Here is a 22,599-nt window from a genome sequence, read left to right on the forward strand (position 1 = left end):
TATGAAGAAAGTGGGGCATTGTCAACCCCACCCAACACATGCATACACATTTACCCTTTTCTCCATGGCCACCCACCAGGATAATCCTTTACAATTCCCCTGGGACCACTTTCTTCCCAAACGCCCCCCCCCCCAAAGCTCCTTAGCCCCCTGAGTGTGGATGAGGATCAGGAAGGCAGCCCTTGTGCAGGGGGATTGTCCACCATTATCAGCTTAGTGCATGTCAGCCTCTGGTTCTCACCCCCCCCCCCCCCCCCACTGTTGGCAGGGAAGGGGTTTACCCGGCCTGTATCCGGAATGGATCGTTTGCAAGAGCAGCTGTTGAGGTTGTTGTTCAACAGTGTCTCTCTCCATCACCCCCCCCAAGCCCCCGCTATACCCTGCAGCCTCCAAGCACACCACCCTTCCCTCAAGCAGCCCAAAGCCTTTTAATCGGCCTTGGCGTTAGGTCACAGGGGAACAGCTGTCAAGGCATGAAGAGTAGCAGAGGGAAAAAGCAGAGGTCTTAGTTGTCAGCAGGGGGCCCTTCTTGCTAAGGGTGGATATCCAGCTGCTGCCAGGCCACCAACATCTTCCCTCCCTTCCCATTCAGCCCCCACAAAGCACCCCAAGTCCTGTGGCAAAGTCTGGCCTGGCACAACTCTCGAATGTGCGATCTAGAAACAAGCGGTATTGCTTTGCCCGCAAAAATAAAATCCACTATAAAGGCAATAAAAGGCACCACTGGAAGGGATGAGGATACACTCCTGAGCTGAGCAAATGCTGCCTGTGCAACTAAGGAAAGTGTGCCGGGTGGAGAATCCCAAACGGAATTACCACCAATCATTGATTATCTGCACAGTAGTTAACACTGATGAGGCAGGACAACAAAGATAAAATAAACCCAAGACTCACAACTTCTTTGCTTTTAGGAATCCTGCAATAAACAAAGCCTTTAGCCCTTGACACATCATCTAGGTTACTATATGAGGTACAGTCAGACTTCTCTCTCTGTCCCCAAAACCAGAGCTTTAAAATGTTGTGGGTATGTGTGTGTGTGTTTTGTGTACCCTGAAATAGTTTCTGATTTATGGCCCTCAGGCAAACTTATCATGGGATTTTCTTGGAAAGATTTGTTCAGAAGAGGTGGTTGGACTGGATGGCCCGTGCGGTCTCTTCCAATTCTATAATTCTATGTAATAGAGAAGGTTTTCCATTGCCTTCCCCTGAGGCTGAGAGCATGTGACTTGCCCAAAGTCACCTGAAATGTTAACCTTTTGAAAATACAGAACCCCCAGAATCCTCCAGCCAGCATAGCAAGTGTTGAGAGAGTTGTAATCCCCAAAAGTAACTTTCCTAAACTTTGTCCCAAATCAGAGAACCTATGTTAAGTTTCAAGCTCAGCCACCACTTCTTACCATTGACCCATTTCTCCCAGTCTTGGTGCAAGTGAGTTCATGACTAAAAAGAGAGCATCTCTGTTCACATAAAGAATGCTTTCAACTCACCTCTGAGAAGCTATAACTAGTCCAGCTCCTAGATTTCAGGGCTCCCAGATAGATCTGGCCTTTTGCACCTCTCTTTAGCATGCTCTCCCTCTTTCGTACATATGTGCATACACTTTAAACCAGCGGAGGGCATCTTGTGGCCCTCCAGGTCTTGCTGGATTACAGCCCCAATCATCTCTCACAATTGATTAGGTTGGCTAAGGCTGATGAGGAACACAAATCAGAAACATCTGGAAGGCAACATGCTTTCCACTCTTGCTGTAAATTCAGTAGTCACTGCAGCATTCTCATGACTCTGACTGGGACTTTGGGTACTTCCCCTCTTATTTTCCCCCAGAAGGTCTCCATTTCTCCTGTGGGTCTTTAGGGTACCTAGCTATTTCATCATTCCCACCAACTGGAGAAACTTCTGAGCTGCCTCAAAGAGTAAAGTCTGCAGCTGAAAGGTGACTCTCAGTTGAGGCTGCAGCATTAATGACCTTCAAAGTGGTGAGCTTAATGCTGTTATCACACTGTAGGCGCTGGCTGCTGCCCAAAACAATTTCTCCAGACTTTGAGGGACACACTCAGCATCAGGAAAGAATGCAAACAACTCCACATCAGGAGTAGCTAATCCAAACAACAGGTTTTGTTTAAATGTGCACAATGCCAGATAACAGTGATCAAGTGTTCCTCCAGATGTTGTTGGGCTGCAACCCTCAGTAGTGAAGGGTGATGGGAGTTGTCGCCCAAAAGCATCTGGAGGGGCATGATGTTTGTCCTTTCTCTAGGGAGCGTCATTGGATCCACAGGAGATATGATCACATTTCATAAAGAGTGAAATTGCATATCCCCTGGCTAAATCACCCAGTCCCACTCCCAGACTCTCATCTTTAAAAAGCCTCCATTTCAGAATGGAGCAGTTATTTTGGAGGTGAGCAAGTAATATTTCTGCCAGCAGTTATAACACAGAGAAATTTAGAGCCACAGAGATCCCTCAACATGCCCCACCACCACACATACACACACAAGCAGGTTATGCCTTTACACTGTTAATCTTCATCTCTGTCCGTTCCTTCTTGGTGAATTGCCTGGCGAGGTGGTGGAGAGCTGTGCGCCCTTGTCTCCTGGCTGTCCGCAGGTGGGAACTTCCTTCCTTCTTACAGCGGTTCTTTTCTAGAAGAGGAAAGAAAGAATGAACAGGACAGGAGTCACACTCTGGATGTTACAAACAGTGGCATGTGTTTTTGTGTAGGCATCAGCAGTGGTGTCATTAAGGGAATGCAGGGGTACAGACTACATTGGGTGACAACCCAGAGGAAGGGTGACACCTGATTGAGCCTTCCTCCCCCTTCCATGCAGGAGGGTTGAACACACACCCTTCCCAGGTGACACTCTCTGCACCATATGACACCCTATCTAATGATGTCACTTGGTTTCATTGCAGCCATCTTGTTCTCTTTGACTTTCCTTCCTGTTCCTTCCAGAAAAATTGCTGTCCTTCCTTCAGTTTCTCCAACCAATCCCAAAATGCTGACTTCAGAATCCTATATATGATTCTCAAAGTCTGCTGTTATCTTTCAGGAGCAAGTTCTCCCAGACGCCAAGGTTTACGATAATGTGATTTCATAAAGGGTTCACGAAGCTGTCAACAATAGGACAATCATAAAGAGGACAGCTTTGTAACTGAAGTGGAAGGTCAACTCAGACAGAAATAAAGCCCTGTCAGATGGGGCAGACAGAACTATGAACAGCAATCTTTGGAACTGGAGCATTCTAAAAAAGGCAGGCCAGAGGGACAATAAAATAAAATAAACACAAAATGTGAGTTAGCCATGCAAATCTTTGGCTACTGCTTTCTAGTGATGACATAAAAGTTAGAATGGATACTGTGGGTTCACCAAGTCCAATGTGCTTCCAACAGCAGAAATCTTTCCTAATTACAGTTGGATCCCCTTACATATATGTGTGTGTGTGTGTGTGTGTGTGTATATATATTTTCCAAATAGCAAATCTTGATTTTACCATCTTATATACGGGACACTATTTTACTATCCATTGTATTTAATGAGACTTGAACATCCATGAATGTTGGTATCCATGGCAGGAATTTATATCTTTTAAAAAATAGTTTCACGTCATGAATGGTTAAATCTGTGCATAAAGAATCCCTGGATATGAAGGGATGACTGTACTGAGTCAGGACATTGGTCCATCTTCTCCAGCATTGTCTACATTGACTGGAAGTGGCTCGCCTGAATTTAAGGCTGGATTTTATTTATTTTTTTATTTTTTGGTTTGTTTTCTAGCCCTACCTGGGGATGCCAGGGATGAAACCTGAGATCTTCTGCAAGCAACACATGTGCCAGAGCACATGTCCCTTTCTTCACAGCTATGTCCCTTTCTCAGCTCCCAGATAGTGGCCATAAAGGTGAGGAGAGGAGGGGCACAGAGTTCCACACTGGAAAAGGCCCAGAGGAGAGGAAGCCTGAGCAACCTATGCATCCTCTTCTCTTTCTTATCCAAAGGAATTGGAATGAGCATTTCCTGAGGGATGGACCACGTCAGCTCTATGAACATCCCAGATGAAATCACACAGAAAGCAAAAGTCATTGGTGCTCTTTCACCTCACTTCTTTCATAGAACATTCAAATTGGCTCATAGCTGAAGACTGTCTTAAGGCATACTCCTTACTCTCTGTATGTCACTGCCTGGAGCCTGGGAAAGTTACATTTTTGGCACTACAGTTCCTATAACCAACTAGCTAGCTTGGCCACTGAGCATGTTAGTTGAGGTATTCTTGGAGGTGTGGTCAAAATATAATGCTTCTGAGTTCTACCTTGTCCCTGGTTGCCCCCCTCCCCGTGCCCCCAGAAAATCTCCTGCTAACCTGTATGTACCATGTGATATACTTGCTGAACCTAACTCATTTCCCCACTGGTGCCTCACCATCTTTTTTTTCACTGGGCTGACTCTTCCCACGGCTGTCAGTGATATCCTTGAAAGAGAAGAGGAAAAGAACCACCTCGCCTTTCTCATTCTTGATAGGTACAATATCCAACAGGCACCAAAAGGCTGTTCCTGCATACAAGGAAAAGCAAAAGAAGAGAACACCACATGTTTTCTGCAAGATAATTAATAATTATGCACAAACTAAGTCAGCTGTGGTTTAAAGTCTCACGTTATCAAGGGCCGCTAAATACAACAACATAAAAACACAACACAAAAGTGCAAAAAGAAAGAAATCTATCAGAGTAATATATGTTTGGGAAACATATCCAGGGGTAGCCATGTTGCCCATACTTTGTTGTTTGGCCAAAATGGCTATCCCTGAATATGTTTTTCTGGATTCAAGGATACCACATCTTAGCTGCAACAGGGGAATCCTAAAGAGGAAGTCTGTTATCCCCCAAAGTGGAGAGAGACTTGGTGTTCCCCACCAACTGGGTCAGCATCTCCTTAGTAGTTTGGGGGATTTTATTAGCTCAACAAGAGGCCTGGGAGAGATTGGGTAACTTTAAAAAAATCTTTTACACCCATGTATACCAGTACTAACTGCAGAGAGACTCCGGTGTTGGTGAATAAAAAGATTTTTATTTAGAAATGTGCAAAGGTGCATGGAACCACACAAAACCAATGCAACTTCAAGAACCATACATTGCTAACAGAAAGAAAGGTTAGACAGTGAGAAATTGGAAATGAGAGGGCATGATAACTACAGATCTGAAGGGAGGGCTATACAGAGACCAGAGCTCTGGTCTGTGTGACAGAGTCTCAGTCCCTGGCAGTGAATTGGCAATGTGTGGGGCTGATACTTACATCTGATTTGTAGTATCAAGGGATACTTAGTGCTATTCTGGAGTGTAACAAAGACCTCATGGTCTTCCCAAGAAATTGACAATGGGATTCTGGAATTACTAATGGTTTTGGAGTAACAAAAATATAGATTGGATTTTGGGCCATGCCAGATAGCAGGACAGGAAAGATTGCTGGGAACACGGTAGGGGATAGGGAAGAGATATGGTCTTATTCGTCTTAGTACAATGGGATTCAGTGCCTTTGTCTCCAGTGCAAGATGATATGCAGAAAGCCTGGGGGAGGATGGTGTGGCCAGCAAACCCATTCAGCACTTATTATGGTGGTTTATAGGATGCCCACATATCCTCAGGCAAGCACACCTTTCCCATATGAAACATCCGAGTTTACACAGGTCATTAAAACTTCTCTAAACATACTGATGCTAGATATCCAAAATGGACCCCATATCTGGCTGGGGGGGGTGTTGGGTATGTTAACAAGCCAGGGGACTTAACTTTCTGAGGTTTCTACCTCCAACAAAGGTAAAAATAATAATTAATTGGAACTGCATTTTATGTGTTTGACCTAAACAGCATCTAAATTTTTTCCAAATGCAACAGTAGAGACTTCCGGAGAAATTCAGTGTTCTTTGCTTAATAAGAGGGGCAGATAGCCTTGCAAAAGATAGAGACAGCCTAGATTTCAAACAAAGCATCTTTCTGTGTCACTAATGGAGTTTAAATTTTATTTGCTTAACTTTAAGACTCTTTCTCTCCCAGAGCCCATGTGGCCAGAAGGAATGGCCTCTGCCTGTGGGGATATCCCTCCATACCACTTTAACTTGATAACAACAACAATGACCTCTGGTCAAAATGTAGGCCTGTAACTAATACTGTCATATTTTTCATTTTCCAGTATGATTTTTAACACTTTTGCCTGTTGAAGAAGTCAGTGGCGCTTGGAAAGCGTACATCATGTATTTTGTGCCAATAAAGGTATTGCCGTTTTGTGGATTTTGGATGTTATTATACATTTGGAGGTAATGGTTCTGGGCTTCTTAAACTCGACACAACTTAAGACTGCTTACAGCTGGTGGTTTCCATGTCAGTCAAGCACTGAGTCCATTCTTAATCAGAAATTTAAAGGAACTGGGCAAGGTGCTGAAACTCTTTGAGGGATAGGCTTTAGCACCTCAAATAGCTTCTTTTAAAGTTTAGTCTAAAACCTGGAAAGGATTTACAGCAAAGTCATCACCTGTGTTTCTGCAAGTCTTAATCCACCCCTAGGAAAAGATCACCCATCCACTGAATCACCCACACAATCCCTCCCATGCTCATTGGCAGATACTTTGGGGGGCACCCTGAAGTTTCAGGCTGAACTGACCCTCAATGAATCTCTTCCTGCAGTTTTCTTAAAATCTACAAAAAGTGAAAGATAAAATACTCTAAAAGATCCCCTTGGAATAGATCAACTTTGGGGGTATATCTTCTTACAGTGGAAGGCACTCTGTACCTATAAAAAGGTTCTTTTTCCTTAAATCATGTTTGTTTGGGGGGGATAGTATTGTTCTTGAGCACAGAACAGCATTCTATCCATGCTCAAGTGCTCCCTGAAAAACAAAATCTTGACCTCACTATAGAACCACCTTTGTGTTTGGACTGAACACAGCTGCTATGATCTGCCCAAACTAGAAGAGTTTTGCAAACACACATCAGATACTTAGGTTTGAGTGAAACCCCAGAGAGAGATCAAGGACTATATAGTAGCACAGCAGGAGCTTTAAACATTTTTTAAAGAGTATGTCGAAAAAGAGTTCGGTCTCCAGCAGGCATCAAAAGAGTACCTATTAACACAAATTAATTGTACCACAATTTCAGCTAAATGTCTTGATCAGAGATGAGTGTAAATATTAATAGACAAAGAAGAACAATGTAAGGAACATGTCACCATTTTATAAGAGGCTAGAAGAGCATTAATAATAATAATGATGAGGATGATGATGCGCAAGTACAAAAATGAAAAGAAAAAAAAAACCCTCTAAAACTAATGACAATTTTTTTACAAATGCTATTCAAGTTTTTCAAACCAAGGGATGACAGAAGGGATTGACACTTGATAGTAGGTTGGCAAGGATTTTTGACACCCAACTGTCTGACAATAGCAACGTTTTAAAAGCACCATATCCCATCATGTTGCTGAAGACGAATGGTTAGGGGACAGTTGGGAATGGATTTTCATGTGGAATGACTTATAAACTTGGCTCTAGTACTAGTCACAATTTCCTGTGCCAAGCCACATGTTTAAAGAATCTTCATTCTTTTATGTCCACAAATGGCGGGCCAATGGGCCTATGTCAGAGCGGTAGTGAATTTTAAAGGTATTTTTGAGCCCAGAACCTTGGACAGCATTCTTTAAAATTTCAACTAAAACCTGGGCCAGATTCACTGCCCTACAGACATGGAATTTACCAGCTGCCACAGATATCTACCTATCTGATATATACCAGAGATATCTTTGTTGTTGTTGTGTGCCTTTGAGATGTTTTGACTTATGGGGATCCTAAGGCTGTGGGTTTTCTGGGGCTGAGAATGTATGACTCTCCCAAGGTCAGCCAGTGGGTTTCCATGACTGAGTGGAGAGCTGAGCCCTGATATCCAGAGTCATGGTCCAATGCTAAACCATTACACCATCCTGACTCTCACCACAGATATCTATTTACTCGATACCTACTATTTTGCACCTGACTGTGGCTGCTGGATCGCAGGAGGAGCATATTCAATCCAATAAGCCTGGATCCACCCACCTTTTTTCTAGAACTGGGCTCTGGTTCTTACAGTGTCTCTTCTTGGTTTGTCTGTTGGTTATTTATAGACATATCTGATCAGGATATTTTCCAAAAATTGGCAGATGGTTAATTTTTATTAAAACATTATATTTTCCTTTGGCAACTGCTTGAGCTTTACCTTTTTTTGATTTGGGCATTTTTTTGTTTGTTGTTTGTTCCAATTTTTAGGACTATTTTTGTAGCTTTGTTTTGTTTTTATTTTTTTGGAGTGCTGGTTTTATTTCTGGAAGTGTGGTCAGTGGATATCAGAGAACAAAATCATCATCATCGTCGTCGTCGTCGTCATCATCATCTAATTTTCTTATGAGAGAGGCAGCATGATGTTGTGACTGGTGTGTTGGACTATGACTCTGAAGACCAGAGTTTGAATCTCCTCTCGGTCATGGAAACCCACTGGGTGATCTTAGGCAAGTAACCCTCTCTCAGCCTTAGAGGTAGCCAAAGCAACTCCCCTTTGAAGAAATCTTGCCAACCCTATAATAGGCTTCCTTTGGGGTCACCATAAGTAGGAAAGAACTTGAAGGCACACAATAACAATTTTCTTATGAGCACCTTTCTAAGAAGGTGGCACAGTTCTCATTGTCATTTATTTATTGATATTTACCATTACGCACTTTGACATCTGGAGGACATTGCATCAGGAGTGAAGAGGAGAAAAATTTTGTCCCTTATGGCTCTGTAGCTTTCATCTTGAAAATCAGCTAAATATTCCCCTCAGAAGTCTGTTTTCAGTTCACAGTTCTGGGTTTATCAGTGAATTTTCAATTGATTTCTGATCATTTTTTGAAGTGCTGTAGGTCAGGAAAGTTTGGAAGAAATTGTCTTTAAGCCTAACATCACTCCAGATGGTGTTTGTGCACATAATCACAATCTTCATCTGCTTTGTTAAGGGGCGTGGGATCTGACAGCTTTGGAAAGATTTGAAGGGCACAAGAAATGGTTTGGGGGGTCCATAGTTCCCCACCCATGGTCTAGGCAAAATATTGCATTTTATGGGTTACATTGTGGTGGGCCAAATCTTCAGCAGACCCAGCCCTCTAGAATACAACTGCTGGATTATAACCACTATCATGCCCAGCCTACATGGTTATAACATGGCACTTTTATGGATTATGTGCTGGTTCTGGCTTAAGCAGCCAGAAAAGTTTGTTTTATTGCATGGTGAGGAGCAACTGCTGACCTCACTGCACCCTTACATAGGCTAGTGTCCTCTGCAGTGGCTGGTCTACATCATCCCCAGACATTATGGTGATGCTTACTAGTGATGATGGGAGCTACATTCCAACACATCTGGGGTGAACTGAAAATGGTTTGCCTCTTGGTTCCATGGTATGTACCTTCTAAAGGTTTAAGATCTGCAGACAAAGGATTATTGGTAGTTTCACCAACACAAGTCAAGACTGTGAGGCTGTCAGGATCTGGCTCCAGTTTTCCTTTGTACCTCCGGCTGGAGGAGTATCTTACACACTCTTGTAAAAGGTTGAAGACCTTCCTCCTCGATTCACCAGATTAAGTTGCCAAGGCATGCCTAAGGTTGCTGAGATGGGTAGTCACCGGTGAGAATTTTGTTTGCTTTTGTTTTTTAGCATATTGGTATATTATTTTAGTATTTCAACATTTTATAGTGTTCTGTTTTATCATTTGTTTTTTATTGTATATGTTCTAATGTACTGCCCCTTGGTGAAAACGGTGTTATAAATAAACATTATTTATGGATGCTGGCCATGAAAGCCTTCGACTTTACAAACATTATTATTATTATTATTATTATTATTATTATTATTATTATTATTATCGCACCATAAGAGTGCAGTCACATGCAAGACAAGAGGTGTAATCCTGATGTCCACAAATTATGTTTAAAAGTCTCCTACTGTACTTGGATCTCATGGGGTATTACTCTACAAAGGGAGAAGGTTCTTCACAAACTCACCACCCTTCTTGTAGAAGCAGACTTCCGTTTGGTACTCTTGCTTTCCTTCCAACACTTTCTCAATGCGCTGCAAAACGGCTTCGCTGGTCTCACTGCCATAGAGAAAACGACAGCTACAGTTCTTCTGCATGACTTCTGTCCGGGCAAAGCCAGTGAGGTCGCAGAATCCGTCAGAACAGTAAACAATGGGGAACCCACGGTGCACCTGAGCATTGGCCAGGAGGAAGTTGCTGTCTGTAAAGAGCAAAGCAGAGAGATCATGTCCCTGAGTTATTATATCAACACAGAAAGCCTATGGAAAAGTTTGTGGTGGGGTCGGGGACTACAGCTCCTCAACATAGTCTGAAAAAAGGAAACAAAACCCAGGAATCTAGAGAGGTTTGATCCAATAGCCTATTACAAACCCTCCAACATTTCACAGATGAAAACTGGGACATGTATGGCTAAGCAACATCAGAGTGTTGTCAAGATGGCAGAAGTAACTAGCAAGGAAGAACACACAGACTAGAAGAGGCTGTCGCAGTTTGCTTTTGTTTGAGCCTACTGGAAAGAGCAATATTCAACCCACTCTTCTCTTCCTTCTTCCTGCTGAGTTAATTCAATGCAAACTAGGTTTATATTTGAACTCTGTTTGCAGCAAATGAAGTAAGCTGAGGATAAAAAGGGGGGGGGGGTAGGAGGAGAATAGAAAAACTGGGGTATTTTTAATAAGAAAAAGTGGAATGACAGAGGATTAATTGGGCCTATGCTGCCAAATCGTGACAGTTAGAAGGTATGCAATGATGGCTTGAGCCTACCCTGCTTCAAGGGATGCTTCTTGTTGCAAAAGAACCAAGAAAAATATTTGACAAGTGCTATTGGTTTTTCAACCATAGGAACAACAGCCCTCTGGAGTTTCAGTTATTGGTTGTGAAGCACAAATTCTCCACCATTGAGCTACAATCTGTCTTGTTTAACCTATTCTGTCATTGACCATACCTCCTTCTTTGGCATAGAAGCTAAAGACAGACAATAGCTCGTTCTTGTCTTAAGTTCTGAAGGCGGTTAGCAAGGAAAACTGTTGTTCATAAATATATGCTGATCATCCCATGCTTTGTTATGGACAAACAGGGCTGCCAGGTTTTGATATTATTTCAAAACCCTGCAACACTTGTTTGACCAGAAGAGTCTGTTCCATAAGTATGTGTTTCAGTGTCTCTATCACTGTGTGTGTTTTTCCCATCAGCAGAAAAGGATCTTTCACACCACTTTTGAATCTTGTAAGAGATACTGCCTGTCTCCACCAGCAAAATCTTGTTATATAAAAATAATTTTAAAAATGCCTCTGAGCATGTGTCAAGTAGTTCTTCAGCCACACCTGTGAGCTCCTGCAACCTGCCCACACAAACTTAAAATTAAAGAGTAACACTTAAAATTAAATCAGTTCTGCAAGCTGCCCACACAGACTTAAAATTAAAGGGCTCTGATACAGCATGTGTCTTTCTTTCTCCAGAACAAAACTTGGAAAAATTAATATGTTGGATTACAACACCCAGAATCCTCCAACCAGCATGGATTTTCCACGATCCATTCAAAAAATTAGCTGCAGGGCTCTGTAGTTCTTTCCATACATATGTCAAACTTTATACTGCTGATGTTGTGTGCCTTCAAGTCATTTCCAACTTATGGCGACCCTAAGATCATGAAGTTTCCTGGGCAAGATTGATTCAGAGGAGGTTTAGCCATTGCCTTCCCCTGAGCCTGAGAGCATGTGACTTGCCCAAGGACAAACACATGCACGGAATAATATTTTGTAATGGAGGAAAGCTTGTTGTAGTCCTTCTGTACCTTGTTAGGTCAATACTCCATTTCTGTAGGCCTCTCTTCCTACCTGGGTTCCATCGTCTGTTATGACTAGAGAGAAAGCTCCTGCTTTGTGTTTCTGCCTCACAGGTTTAGCATTCATGGCTGATGTTTTGTTGTTGTTATGTCACCTTCCTAGTGGAACTCCTTCCCTCAGGAGGTTCATCTGTGCCTGTCTGTCCCCAGTGGCTTTTGGAAGGCTGCCTAAAAATCTCTTTTGTTTACACTGATCATGTTGTCTCTCTGATCTTTGACAATGTGCAACATCAAGCCCCATTGCGGGAGCTGATGGTAAGCCAGGTGTGGGCAAAATATGACCTGTGGTCCACATATAGGTCTCCAACTCCATTTTTTTTTTCATGTTCCAAATCCTCCTAGATACTCAGCATTTCTTTGACTCCCCCACTCCAATAATATCACCCTTTTCTGGCAAAGGGTAATACGAAAATAATCCGAAAACCATTGCTAAAATGCACCAAAGTGGCATTGTTGTTGTTGTATGCCTTCAAGTCGTTTCCAATTTGAGGTGAACCTATCGTGGGGTTTCCTTGGCAAGATTTTTTCAGAGGATTAGTTTAGTTTAATTTGCCTCCCACATGTCCAATTTAAAAACGAACAGCAGAATAAATCAGTCAGAATAAAGAAAAACCAAGAGAGGAAGAGACTTCAAGCCACTTTCGTGTCATCTTGAACACAACTGTGTTGCCCACTGAGGGGAGACGTGAAAGTAAAATTTACCCCTGCCCCTAACACAGTGGCTGCTGCCACACTGCAGAATTAATACAGTCTGACGCTGCTTTAACTGCCATGGATCCGTCTTATGGAATCCTGGGATTTGTAGCTTGTTGTGGCACCAGAGCTCTCTGGCAGAGAAGGCTAAGTATCTACAAAACCCAGAATTCCATAGCACAGAGTCATGGTAATTAAAGCAGTATCAAACTTCATTAATTCTGCGGTGTAGATGCAACCATCATTGCTCACCCCTGTGTTATGCTCTGTGATCTTGCCAGTGCAGGGGTTGCGCTTTGAGATTATTGTGTATATTAATTCACAAACCCACAAGTGACATTTCTATTCTCCTCTCGTTTCCCACATCTGCTACAGCTCCATGCTTTACTGCTATTGGTACATGTTGCAGCAAAGCATAACATATATTTACATGTATCATGAGCTCTAGCTGGACAGCTGACTTTTGGCATTATAATCTCTCCCCCCCTCCCAAAAAAAAAGAAGAAAGGAAAAGATACTGCAACAGAGTCTAGAAAAGTTGCTGTTCTGGACTACAACTCCCAGAATCCTCCAACCAACATGCTCAGAGGTTTGGATGAGCAAGAGAGTAACCAGAATTTGAGAACGCAGAGCTACCCATACACAGAGCAAACAGCATCCCTCTCCATCTATCTTTTCCATTGTAATCTACAGTCTGGAAACATATCTTTAAAAGGTGACTATTTGCCACCATAGATCCGAGGATAAGAGAGGATAATTAGCGACTATTATAGCTACTGTTTTGTTTAAATTAATACTGTAGTATTACATTTCTTGGCAGTAACTAAAATAGCTCTTATTTTTGTATTGCTTTTTTTAGGGGGGGGGGGAACCCTCAACACTATAATATGCTGGCCTGTGTTATAAAACACACATTTCTCCTGTCCACTTTATCATTGCCTCAGTACTCACAACTGAGCACGAGGCCCCAACACGAACCATATAATATTCCTCCTCTGCCACCACTTATTAAGGCCACCCCCCATAACTATAAAAGTAACTTAAAGTTACAGGTATGCCTCTTTAAAAGGGGAGACATTGTTGCTCATTTAGTTAGAATCAAAATGTAATATAGCTGTGCCATCATTTTTTGGGACGGGGAGAAAAGTTGCATAACTAGCTACATCCAAGCTCTGATCCAAATAAGATGAAAATATGATTGGTAAGAAGGACTGCCAATCTCAATACAGCTCTTCTGGGTGGCGTTTCCATCCAAAATTGAACAGATATGCATTTTGGGTGGAGTGGTTGAGTGTTCTACTTTACAGAGGACAGTCCTCTCTTTGAAGGGCTGTCCAGTCTTAAGCTTGGCTTAAAGATCAAGAACCCTAAGAAGAGACTAGAGACATAGCCATGCTTCTGAAGAAATAGACCAAGTCTATGAAAGCTTATGCTACAACTTATTTCACTCAGTCTCAAGATCCCTTTGCCTAAGGAAAGATAATAAGGAACCTAAAGTGGAAAAACCCCAGACGGCATACTGAACAGGTACACAGGTCACCTGGTTGCACTATGGGAAGGTGTCATGTGTTTTTATATAGAGTTCATATAGTACTTCTAAACTGGTCATCTATACCTATTATATGTTAACAGACACTTATTTTACTACAAATGTATGCTTTCTTTTGTTCTCCTTCTGCCCAGCTTTATTTGGGGCAGCAACCTGCCTGCCTTTTGTGGAGGATGCTCAGCTTGTCCTAGTTATGTCGAGTTTAGATTGCTGCAGTGTGTTCTATATGGGGCTGCCCTCAAAATATGTCTGGAAGCTTCACTTGGTGCAGAATGGTGTAGGAGGACAGATGACGAGAGTCTGGGCTTTTGATCAGTTTTATATAGCAGTTACTAGGCTGTCTTCTTGTTTGCTTTTGGGCCCAATTCAAGGTGATGGTTGCTACCTCCAAATCCCTGAACCAGCTCCTCCAATGCAACATTCCTCAGATAACACTGAGCTACAATTCAATTATCAACAGCCACCAGGAATGAGGGTTAGAGATGATGGAAGTGTGGCCCTACACAGGTGGAAGGTGCCACACTGGAGGGTGCTAAAGTGCCATCCATGATCCTGGTTCTTCACAAAATCAGACCAGGCCTCTGCCCCAACGAATCTACAATTTAAAAGAAGATATGGAGGAGACAACAGACTACAATTTATTGCAATTGATACTTTGGGCTCTTTAGAGACTAAGTTCATTACCCTTGCAATTTTTAAACAATGTGCTGGAAAATGCATTGAAGACCAGCAGAGTGGGAGAGGGATGGATCTGACCCATAGATCACAATCAAGCAGAACTCTTCTTAAAGTCAGAAGCAGCCATGCTAGACCATAACTAAAAACAAAATCCAGAGCTGAACAATACCTTTATTGGGACCCAAATGACAATAACAAAATGCCACAAAAGTGTACATGCTTTTGTGTTCCTTGGAACTTTTCATCAGGCTAAGTGGAACCAAAAATGAGGAGATGAGGGGAAAAACAGAAAAGAACAAAACTGATTTGGCCAGATATTATGTCTCCATCCAGTGGAACTTTCTACTGGGAATAACAATGAGTGTGAAAGAGGAAAGAGAGACATTCTCCACGACCATGTCATAGTTGCGCTATCTCTGGATCTTCTTCATGATGCTCTCCTGTTCTGTCCCCGAGAACAGATATGCCCGCGGGGTGTGCACTGTTCTTCTCAGCCCTCACCCTGATGCAAATGATTCTGGATCTTAGGGCTGACTATGCACTTTGCTGCCAAGAGACTCAGCAATTGCTAGAATTAGGCACACACACACACACATACACACACCTCTGTCCCCTCGGGTGGTGTTGAAGGGGGATGAGATGTGTCCTGAGCTGACTTGATCCTTGTCAGAACCCTTGAAGAGAATTCAGGATAATGAGGGAACTGGCATGAGTGTGCATCCAGGGGAGATGTAGGCAGTATAAATTATTTTTTCTTTCTTGGGGCCGGCTCTGCTATTAGTCACAATGAGGCAACTGCCTTGGGTCTCAGAGGCAGGGGTGACAACTCCGAGGGCTGTTTTTTCCTGAGCTTTCTCTTTTGTTGGAGGTTGTTGTGTGCCTTCAAGTCAAACTCCAAGTCAGGATGACCTTTTCATGGGGTTTTCATGGCATGGTTTAGTTAGAGGGGTTTTGCCAATGCCGTCCTCTGAGACTGAGTGAATGCCATTTGTGCAAAGTTGTCCAATGGGTTTCTATGGCTAAGTAGGGATTTTAACCCTGGTTTCACAGACTCCAGCTCCAATGCTCAGACCACTGTACCCCATTGGATCTATGGGAGGGCAGAGTAGATAATGCCTGTCCTGTGGCTCCTAAATTAGCCTTCCAGATATTGTAGGTGTTGTGTGACCCTAAGGCAAACCTATCAAAGGGTTTTCTTAGCGTGTTTCTTCAGAGAGTGGTTGCCATTGCCACCCTCTGAGGCCGAGAGAGTGTGACTTGCCCAAAGTCACCCAGCTGGGATTTGAACCCTGGTCTCCAGAGTCATAGCCCAACACTCAAACTACTACATTACATCGGCTCTCATGGAAGATTGTATTCCATTAATTTTCAGTTCAGTCAGACTCTGTACAAGGAATGGGGATTTTTATCCCTTAGCAGCAAAATAGGCTGGTCCTGCTTCTTCTCTCAGCCCCTATCTTGAATCCCAAATGGAAACAGCAAAATGAATCAAGGACAGGTTGAATGTTAAGTCTCTGTGCCCAACATTACTGAAGAGGAAGCTGCAACTCAAAGCATCTGCAGCGGATATACTCAGGGAAATGTGCATCTATTTTAAATACAGTGTTCTGCATCAGGAGTAAGATACTATATAAAGAACTGAACTCCACTCCCTGTGAAGAATAAATAGGTGTTCTACTTAACAGCATTCCCATTTCTGATTTCATCTAGCATTGCCCCTTTGTTCTGGTGTTTATCTTCATAGCCTTAGGGCCTAGAAACTTGTTTCTTTTTAAAAAGAAATTAAGCAACATTGTGGGGTGTGACTGTGAAAGCATGGAATATGTTGTTGCTGTGTGTAGTCAACATGTTGCCAATTTATGGTGAACCTAAATAAAACTTATCACCAGGTTTTCCTGGCAAGATTTGTTCAGAGGGGGTTTGCCATTGCCTTCCTCTGAGGCTGAGAGAGTGTGACTTCCCCCAAGGTTTCCATATCCAAGTAAGGATTCAAACCCTGGTCTCCTAGAGTCTCAGTCCAACATCCAAACCATTGCACCACACTGGCTTTCCATGAAATATGCAAATATTTCATGTGCAGCATGCTAACTGACTATGGGACAGTAGGAGTATACCCAGGTAAAGTTAGACTTTGGCCTTAATAGCTCTGGAATTAACTCAGAGCTTTAAAGAAAATATCCAGAGTAGTGAACTAACTTTGGGTGTAATGTTCAGCCTCTTGGATAGCTACTTTATCAATCTGACTAAAGGGTGGAGGTGATACTGAAACTGCCCTGCTTAGTAGTCCAAGTGTTCAGTGTTGTGTATTACTTCAAAATGGGGGCATACAAGACTAGTTGTCATTCAGGGCCATCCTTATTATTTTAAGTTATGCTCTGGATGTCTGCCCCTAAGTCTTGATGGCATTCAGGGTGACTAGATGTCCTCCTTTTCCAGGACATGCCCTACCTTTCAGCCTTCTGACCAGGAGGAATTCAAAACTATCCTCCATTTTCAGCATGATTAGAAACATACATTTATATTAATATTAGTGTTTTTAGCTTTTTGTTTGTTATGTCCTACATTTTCCTTGAATGTCTTACATTTCATGGTGCCTACCGTGCCTTGCCCTTTTTTGTGGTTGTGGCATATGGTCACCTTGGCACTGCTAGATCCATAACAAGGATCCTTCCTAAAGGATAAAATCAGGTGAGAAATCTTTCGATCCCCTTTCCACCCTTGGCTTTTGCACTAAGGCCAAAATCCCACTACAGACCAGCATCTTCTGGGACGCTATAGAAACGGAGAGAGTTGTCAGACTCCGCTTTGCACATTGTTACTGTTTTGCTGCATGGCTTCCCTGACTTTGTAAATGGAGTTTTGGCCAGAGGATACACCAGTTTAAACCTCCTTCCCCCTCTCTAAAGGGTTATCTCTGTTTGATAACATGCTTTGCGCAGTATTTTGATTCGAATGTTGCCACCTTGCTGGTAGGCGGAGTGCCAAGGAAGACAGATGGTCTTCAGCATAGAAGGTGCCAAAGAGGATATTTGGACTATGGATTTCCGCCCAGCAAGGTCAAAGCACTGCCTCAAATGGGACCCGAGTCCATGCCCTCTCTGGCAATAATCTCACTATTGGCCAGAATGCAATAGCCATGTGGTAGTGCAACCCTGATGCACAAGGTGGGATTGCTTGTTGGTCTACTCTCTCAGTCAATCTGGACAACAAGATGCCTGTGAAGCAAATCACTATCCTAATTTGAATCAAAATGATTTGGGTTTCCATTAATAGCAGCAGAGCTGGGAACAGACAGATACAACCCACAAGGCACAACCTATCAAGACATGATTCTTCTGCACAAGCAGCCTTAAAATGAATGGAGAAGCATGGTAGGAGATCATACATGGTTTGTTGAAATGTCAAAGAAATTTGAGTTTTCCAGTAGACCACCAGCCCCAGCCACAATGGCCAGTGGTCAGGGATGATGGGAGCTGCAGTGCCAGGGGAGGGTCACACATCCCTCACATTCAGTACACTGCATCCTCTATGTGTAATGGAGAGGAGGGTAAGGCCTGGGGCGGGGAGTGGTTGGCTGCATCATTTACTAAAATCAGAAATAGCAAAATGTAAATATATTTAGTTAATTATTAATAAGTTTATAAATGTAATTTAACTGCACTTATGGCTGAAGGGGAGAATTTAACTTCACCATCCCTTATAATCTCCTTGCCTCTGTTTTCTTTGACTTACTGATTCTCACACGGACAACAGCCAAACTCCCAAGGTTAAGAATTTTCAAATTCATTTCCTGGGAAAGATGAGCAGCTTTTTGTGTGTAGTGTCTGGTGTAAAATCTGGAAGATCACTGGGTGTAAAAAAGATCTCCCACTTCCAAGCTGCCCTTAATATTTGGTTGTTTTAAAATAATTTAACCTTGGAATCATACTGTAATCATGAATAAAAACAAGTGCTTTGGATCCTGTGATCTAAACTTCCTTAAACCAGGAAACAGTTTTGCAAAACCCCAAGAGAACTAGGCCCTGAGTAAAGAGCCATCTGAGGGGAAATGTGTGTTTTTTTGTTTTGTCTTTCATTTCATTAATAAATACTTAATAACTTTATTATGGAATTAAATTGATATTAACATTCCAAAGTAAGTCAATCACTTAAGTTTAAAATATGCATAATTAAGTTACCCATTTAGATTAGAAATTCTGACTGAACTGATTTTAACTAGTTACTTTCTGTCTCTGACTAAAACACCTTCAGGCCACTCAGGGCAAGAAGGGCTATAATGTGCCAAAGAAGTTTTGGGATGCATGGCACTTGCGACATAGTGTTCCATGCGTTAAGGCGGGGGTGAGCATTCTGTGACTCTGCAGATGTTGGCAAACTGTCTCTCCCATCATTTCTCATCATTAGTCAGGCTAGCAGATGCTGATGGGAACGGCAATCCAGGAACATCTGGAGGATCACAGATTACCCCAGTTTCCCTTCTCTAATGGCTCTAATGGCAGCATCCAGTCCTCCAACCATTGCATCACAGCTTAGTTTTTACCAGAGCTAAGCCCCACATTCAGTTTTCTATGCTGGTTGTCAGCCATGGAACATGGGACACGATGACAAGAACAGCTTTGTTTCTGAACACATGCAGAGCTCCTTTCCCCTCATTATTGAGCATCCACAAGTAAGATTCACAGCTTTGGTCTGGGCTTGAATGGCACGATACACTGAAGCCCCACAGGCTTGGGAAAAGTTACCTTTTTTTGGAATGCAATTTCCAGAATCCTCCGGTCATCACCAAAAATAGCTATGGCGCCTTAGGGATTTTTAGGAGTTGTAGTCCAAAAAATAACTTTTCCAAGCCCTGGACCTGGCATCTTTAAGTTTTGTCCCCCATGATGCAGAACTGAAGAGAAGGGTACCTCCAACTGACTGCGTCCCCAATGTGTTGCCTTTTCTCAAGGCTAGAGAGCTTACTTTTCACCCAACCCATACCCAACTCGAGTTTAACTCATGGTCAGATCAGGTCACGGCTTGGATTAACTTGGGAGGGGTGAGTATGTATGTGTGTGTGTATGTCAAAAAATAGTTTGCATCTGTAGCTAAGTCCAGTTTTTGGCTTCTCGGATGCAGGATTAGGGGGCTGCTTAGATGGCTGTGAATTAAAATGTGTACTCTCCATGGTCCTGAGGAGCTACTGTGTGTGTGTGTGTGTGTGTGTGTGTGTGTGTGTGTGTGTAATTCCTCCCCCCCCCCCGCACACACGCACACACACATACTGTCCACATTGGTTAGCTGGCAACACACCCATGGCAAGCTGCATACCCCAAGAGGACTCAAATGAACTTTTAGATGGCACATGGACAAAGAGTAGCTCATCAGAGGAGCCGCCTGGTTGTCTAGATAGAAGTATAATTTGGGAGCTGTCCAAAAGATCTTTTATCAGTGCAGATCTGCTCAAATCCCAGACAGTTATTCAGGTTCCAATTTGGGTTGTAACAAGGAACAAAGAAACAGAAATAAGGAAGTTGCAGCCAAATTCAGTCTTATCTGGGACATGCAACATTATCACTGTTGCTTTTTAAATCAAGCTCCTAAGCCCACTAAAATAATGTTTTTCAGACTAGGTGTTTCTTTGGTGACGGCAACAAAAGCCCAAGTTGTTTAGTGAATCTTATTGGCAGCAGCAAAGCTTAGAAAAGTTACTTTGCCGGAAGAGAATTCCTAGAATCCTCTCCTCTCCATGGCCATAAGCTACATAGATCTGGGAGTTTTAGTTTTTTAAAAAGTAAATTTTCTGGGCAGCAAGACATATAAGTGACCAGAGCCTAGGATTTTCCCACAGTGATAACTGTTAATAAGAAGTCAGGTCACAGGTTCACAGCTTCTCAGGATTAAGTTAAGCAACAGGTTACAAGTGGTGCCTTAGGCAAGAGAAAGAAGAGTTGAAACAAAGTTGGTGAAGAACATGGTGGGTAACTTCCATAGGTCAATGAGAGTTGCGCTAATACCCCCTGATCCTGAAAGGAGCCACACACGCATCAGTCAGTGATGTGCCACTGGTGGTAAAAACACACACATTTTTGCTTTAAAAGTGACATATGCTTTCTTTCTAAGCTGAACCACGCTTCCTGGAGGCTTTCAGGAATTCAGTTCAGATGCATGTCTTTATTTTAAAAGGCAAGAGTGGTGTTTTATTGCTGCTGCTATTGTTGTTGTTGTCATTGTACTATCTGTAGCAGCAACACTGGTGGTGGCACATGCAGCCTATAGGCTGAGTGTTGCCTAACTTTAATTTATAAGCCGGATGGGGGAGGTCCCTCAGTGAAAGTTATTTTTTCCTCCTCATTAACTTTAATTGGCTGCATTTACTGAGGCCCCACATTTCATTTGAAGAGCTCAGAGCAGCTTACCTATGGTTAGGAAAACAGAGACCTTTCTTTCAGAATGTGGAGGAAGAATGAGAAGATTATCCATGCTTAACTTGATGATGTTCAACTGAATTGGTAAATAAGACTGAAGCAGCAGGAACTTCAGATGCAGATGTGCTTAACTCCATCAAGGAACTAGATCAGATCCTCAAATGCAAAGATCTATCAGCAGATACCAAAGTCAGAATCATCCATGCCACAGCATTTCTGATTGTGGGAATTGGACAATGAAGATAGCTAATAGGAAGAGAATCAACTCGTTTGAAAAGTGTCATTGGAAGAAGGTTCTGTGGATAGTGTAGACAGCCAAAGAGACAAGTAAATGGGTCCAAGAGCAAATCAGTTCTGAACTCTCCCTTGAAGTTGTGACAACTATACTGAAGTTGTAGTGCTTTGCACATGAGACGGCATGATACATTGCAAAAGATGATAATGCTGGGGAAAATAGAAGGCAGCAAAAAAAGAAAAAAAGGAAAAGGAAGACCACATTATAGGTAGACTGATTCAATCATGGTAGCTATAGCCCTGAATTCTCAATATTTGTGCAGGGCTATAGATGACTGGAGTTCTCACTTTCATAGGGCTGTCAGAAGTCAATGTTGGCTTGATGGCAAATAACAACAACAAAAGATGAATGTAGGGGGAAAGTGATCATATCATGCTGGTACTTGAAATCCCATGGTAATGCATAGGTATAGGATGGAGGATGTTGGACTGGCAATAAAAGAGCTTATAAAAATTACTTTTTGACTGCTGGTTGGAAGATTCTAGGATGTGTAGTCCAAAAAAGTGATACATCCCCCCCCCCCCCCCCCCGGTCAAAGCTCTGGTACATGTGAAAAGGATCTTTGGGATTTAGTTCATCAAAAGCTGAGCAAGCCCCAGCTGTGTGATGAAGCTACCAAAGAGAGAGCGCGAGGGAGCGTAAAGGTAATTTTAGGCTGTATTAATAGAACTGCAGTTCTGAAGTCACAAGCAATAATAGTTTTGCTTTATTCTGCACTAGTCAGACCTCCTCTGGGGTCCTGCATTCACTTATGGTTGCTGCACTTTGAGAATGATTTAGAGAAACTGGAGATTTGGAGGAATGCAGCAGAAATGGTTTGGGACATGGGAAATTAGTCCTCTGAGGGACACAGGAAGGGGCCAAGTTATGTTTAGACTAAGGGAATGAAGGTTGTGGAGGGGACATGATAGCATTTGTCCAACCCCCGAAGTACTGTGGCACAGAAAAAGGTATAAACATGTCCTTTGCTGCCTCAGAAGGCAGGCCTAGATCTAATGGGCTTAAGTTACAGGAGGAAAGACTATATTTGAACATTAAGAGAAACTTTTTAAGGAGA

At 42.6% G+C, this 22,599-nt stretch overlaps 1 protein-coding gene across 3 annotated transcripts in view; it reads right to left on the reverse strand.

The window, feature by feature from the left end:
• LOC149309109 (voltage-gated delayed rectifier potassium channel KCNH4-like) overlaps positions 1-22,599 on the reverse strand; it is a 69,569-nt gene that overhangs the window by 36,695 nt on the left and 10,275 nt on the right. For all 3 annotated transcript variants that reach the window (XM_089531806.1, XM_089531805.1, XM_089531807.1), the window contains exons 2-4: positions 10,043-10,276; positions 4,416-4,547; positions 2,515-2,642 (exon numbers count right to left, since the gene is read on the reverse strand). In XM_089531806.1, the coding sequence (XP_089387932.1) occupies positions 2,515-2,642; positions 4,416-4,547; positions 10,043-10,276 (494 nt within the window). The remainder of the gene's footprint in view (positions 1-2,514; positions 2,643-4,415; positions 4,548-10,042; positions 10,277-22,599) is intronic.

Source organism: Sceloporus occidentalis, unplaced genomic scaffold, assembly GCF_023333645.1.
Source record: "Sceloporus occidentalis isolate IW3139 unplaced genomic scaffold, rSceOcc1.0.p SCAF_7, whole genome shotgun sequence".
Lineage (NCBI taxonomy): Eukaryota > Metazoa > Chordata > Lepidosauria > Squamata > Phrynosomatidae > Sceloporus > Sceloporus occidentalis.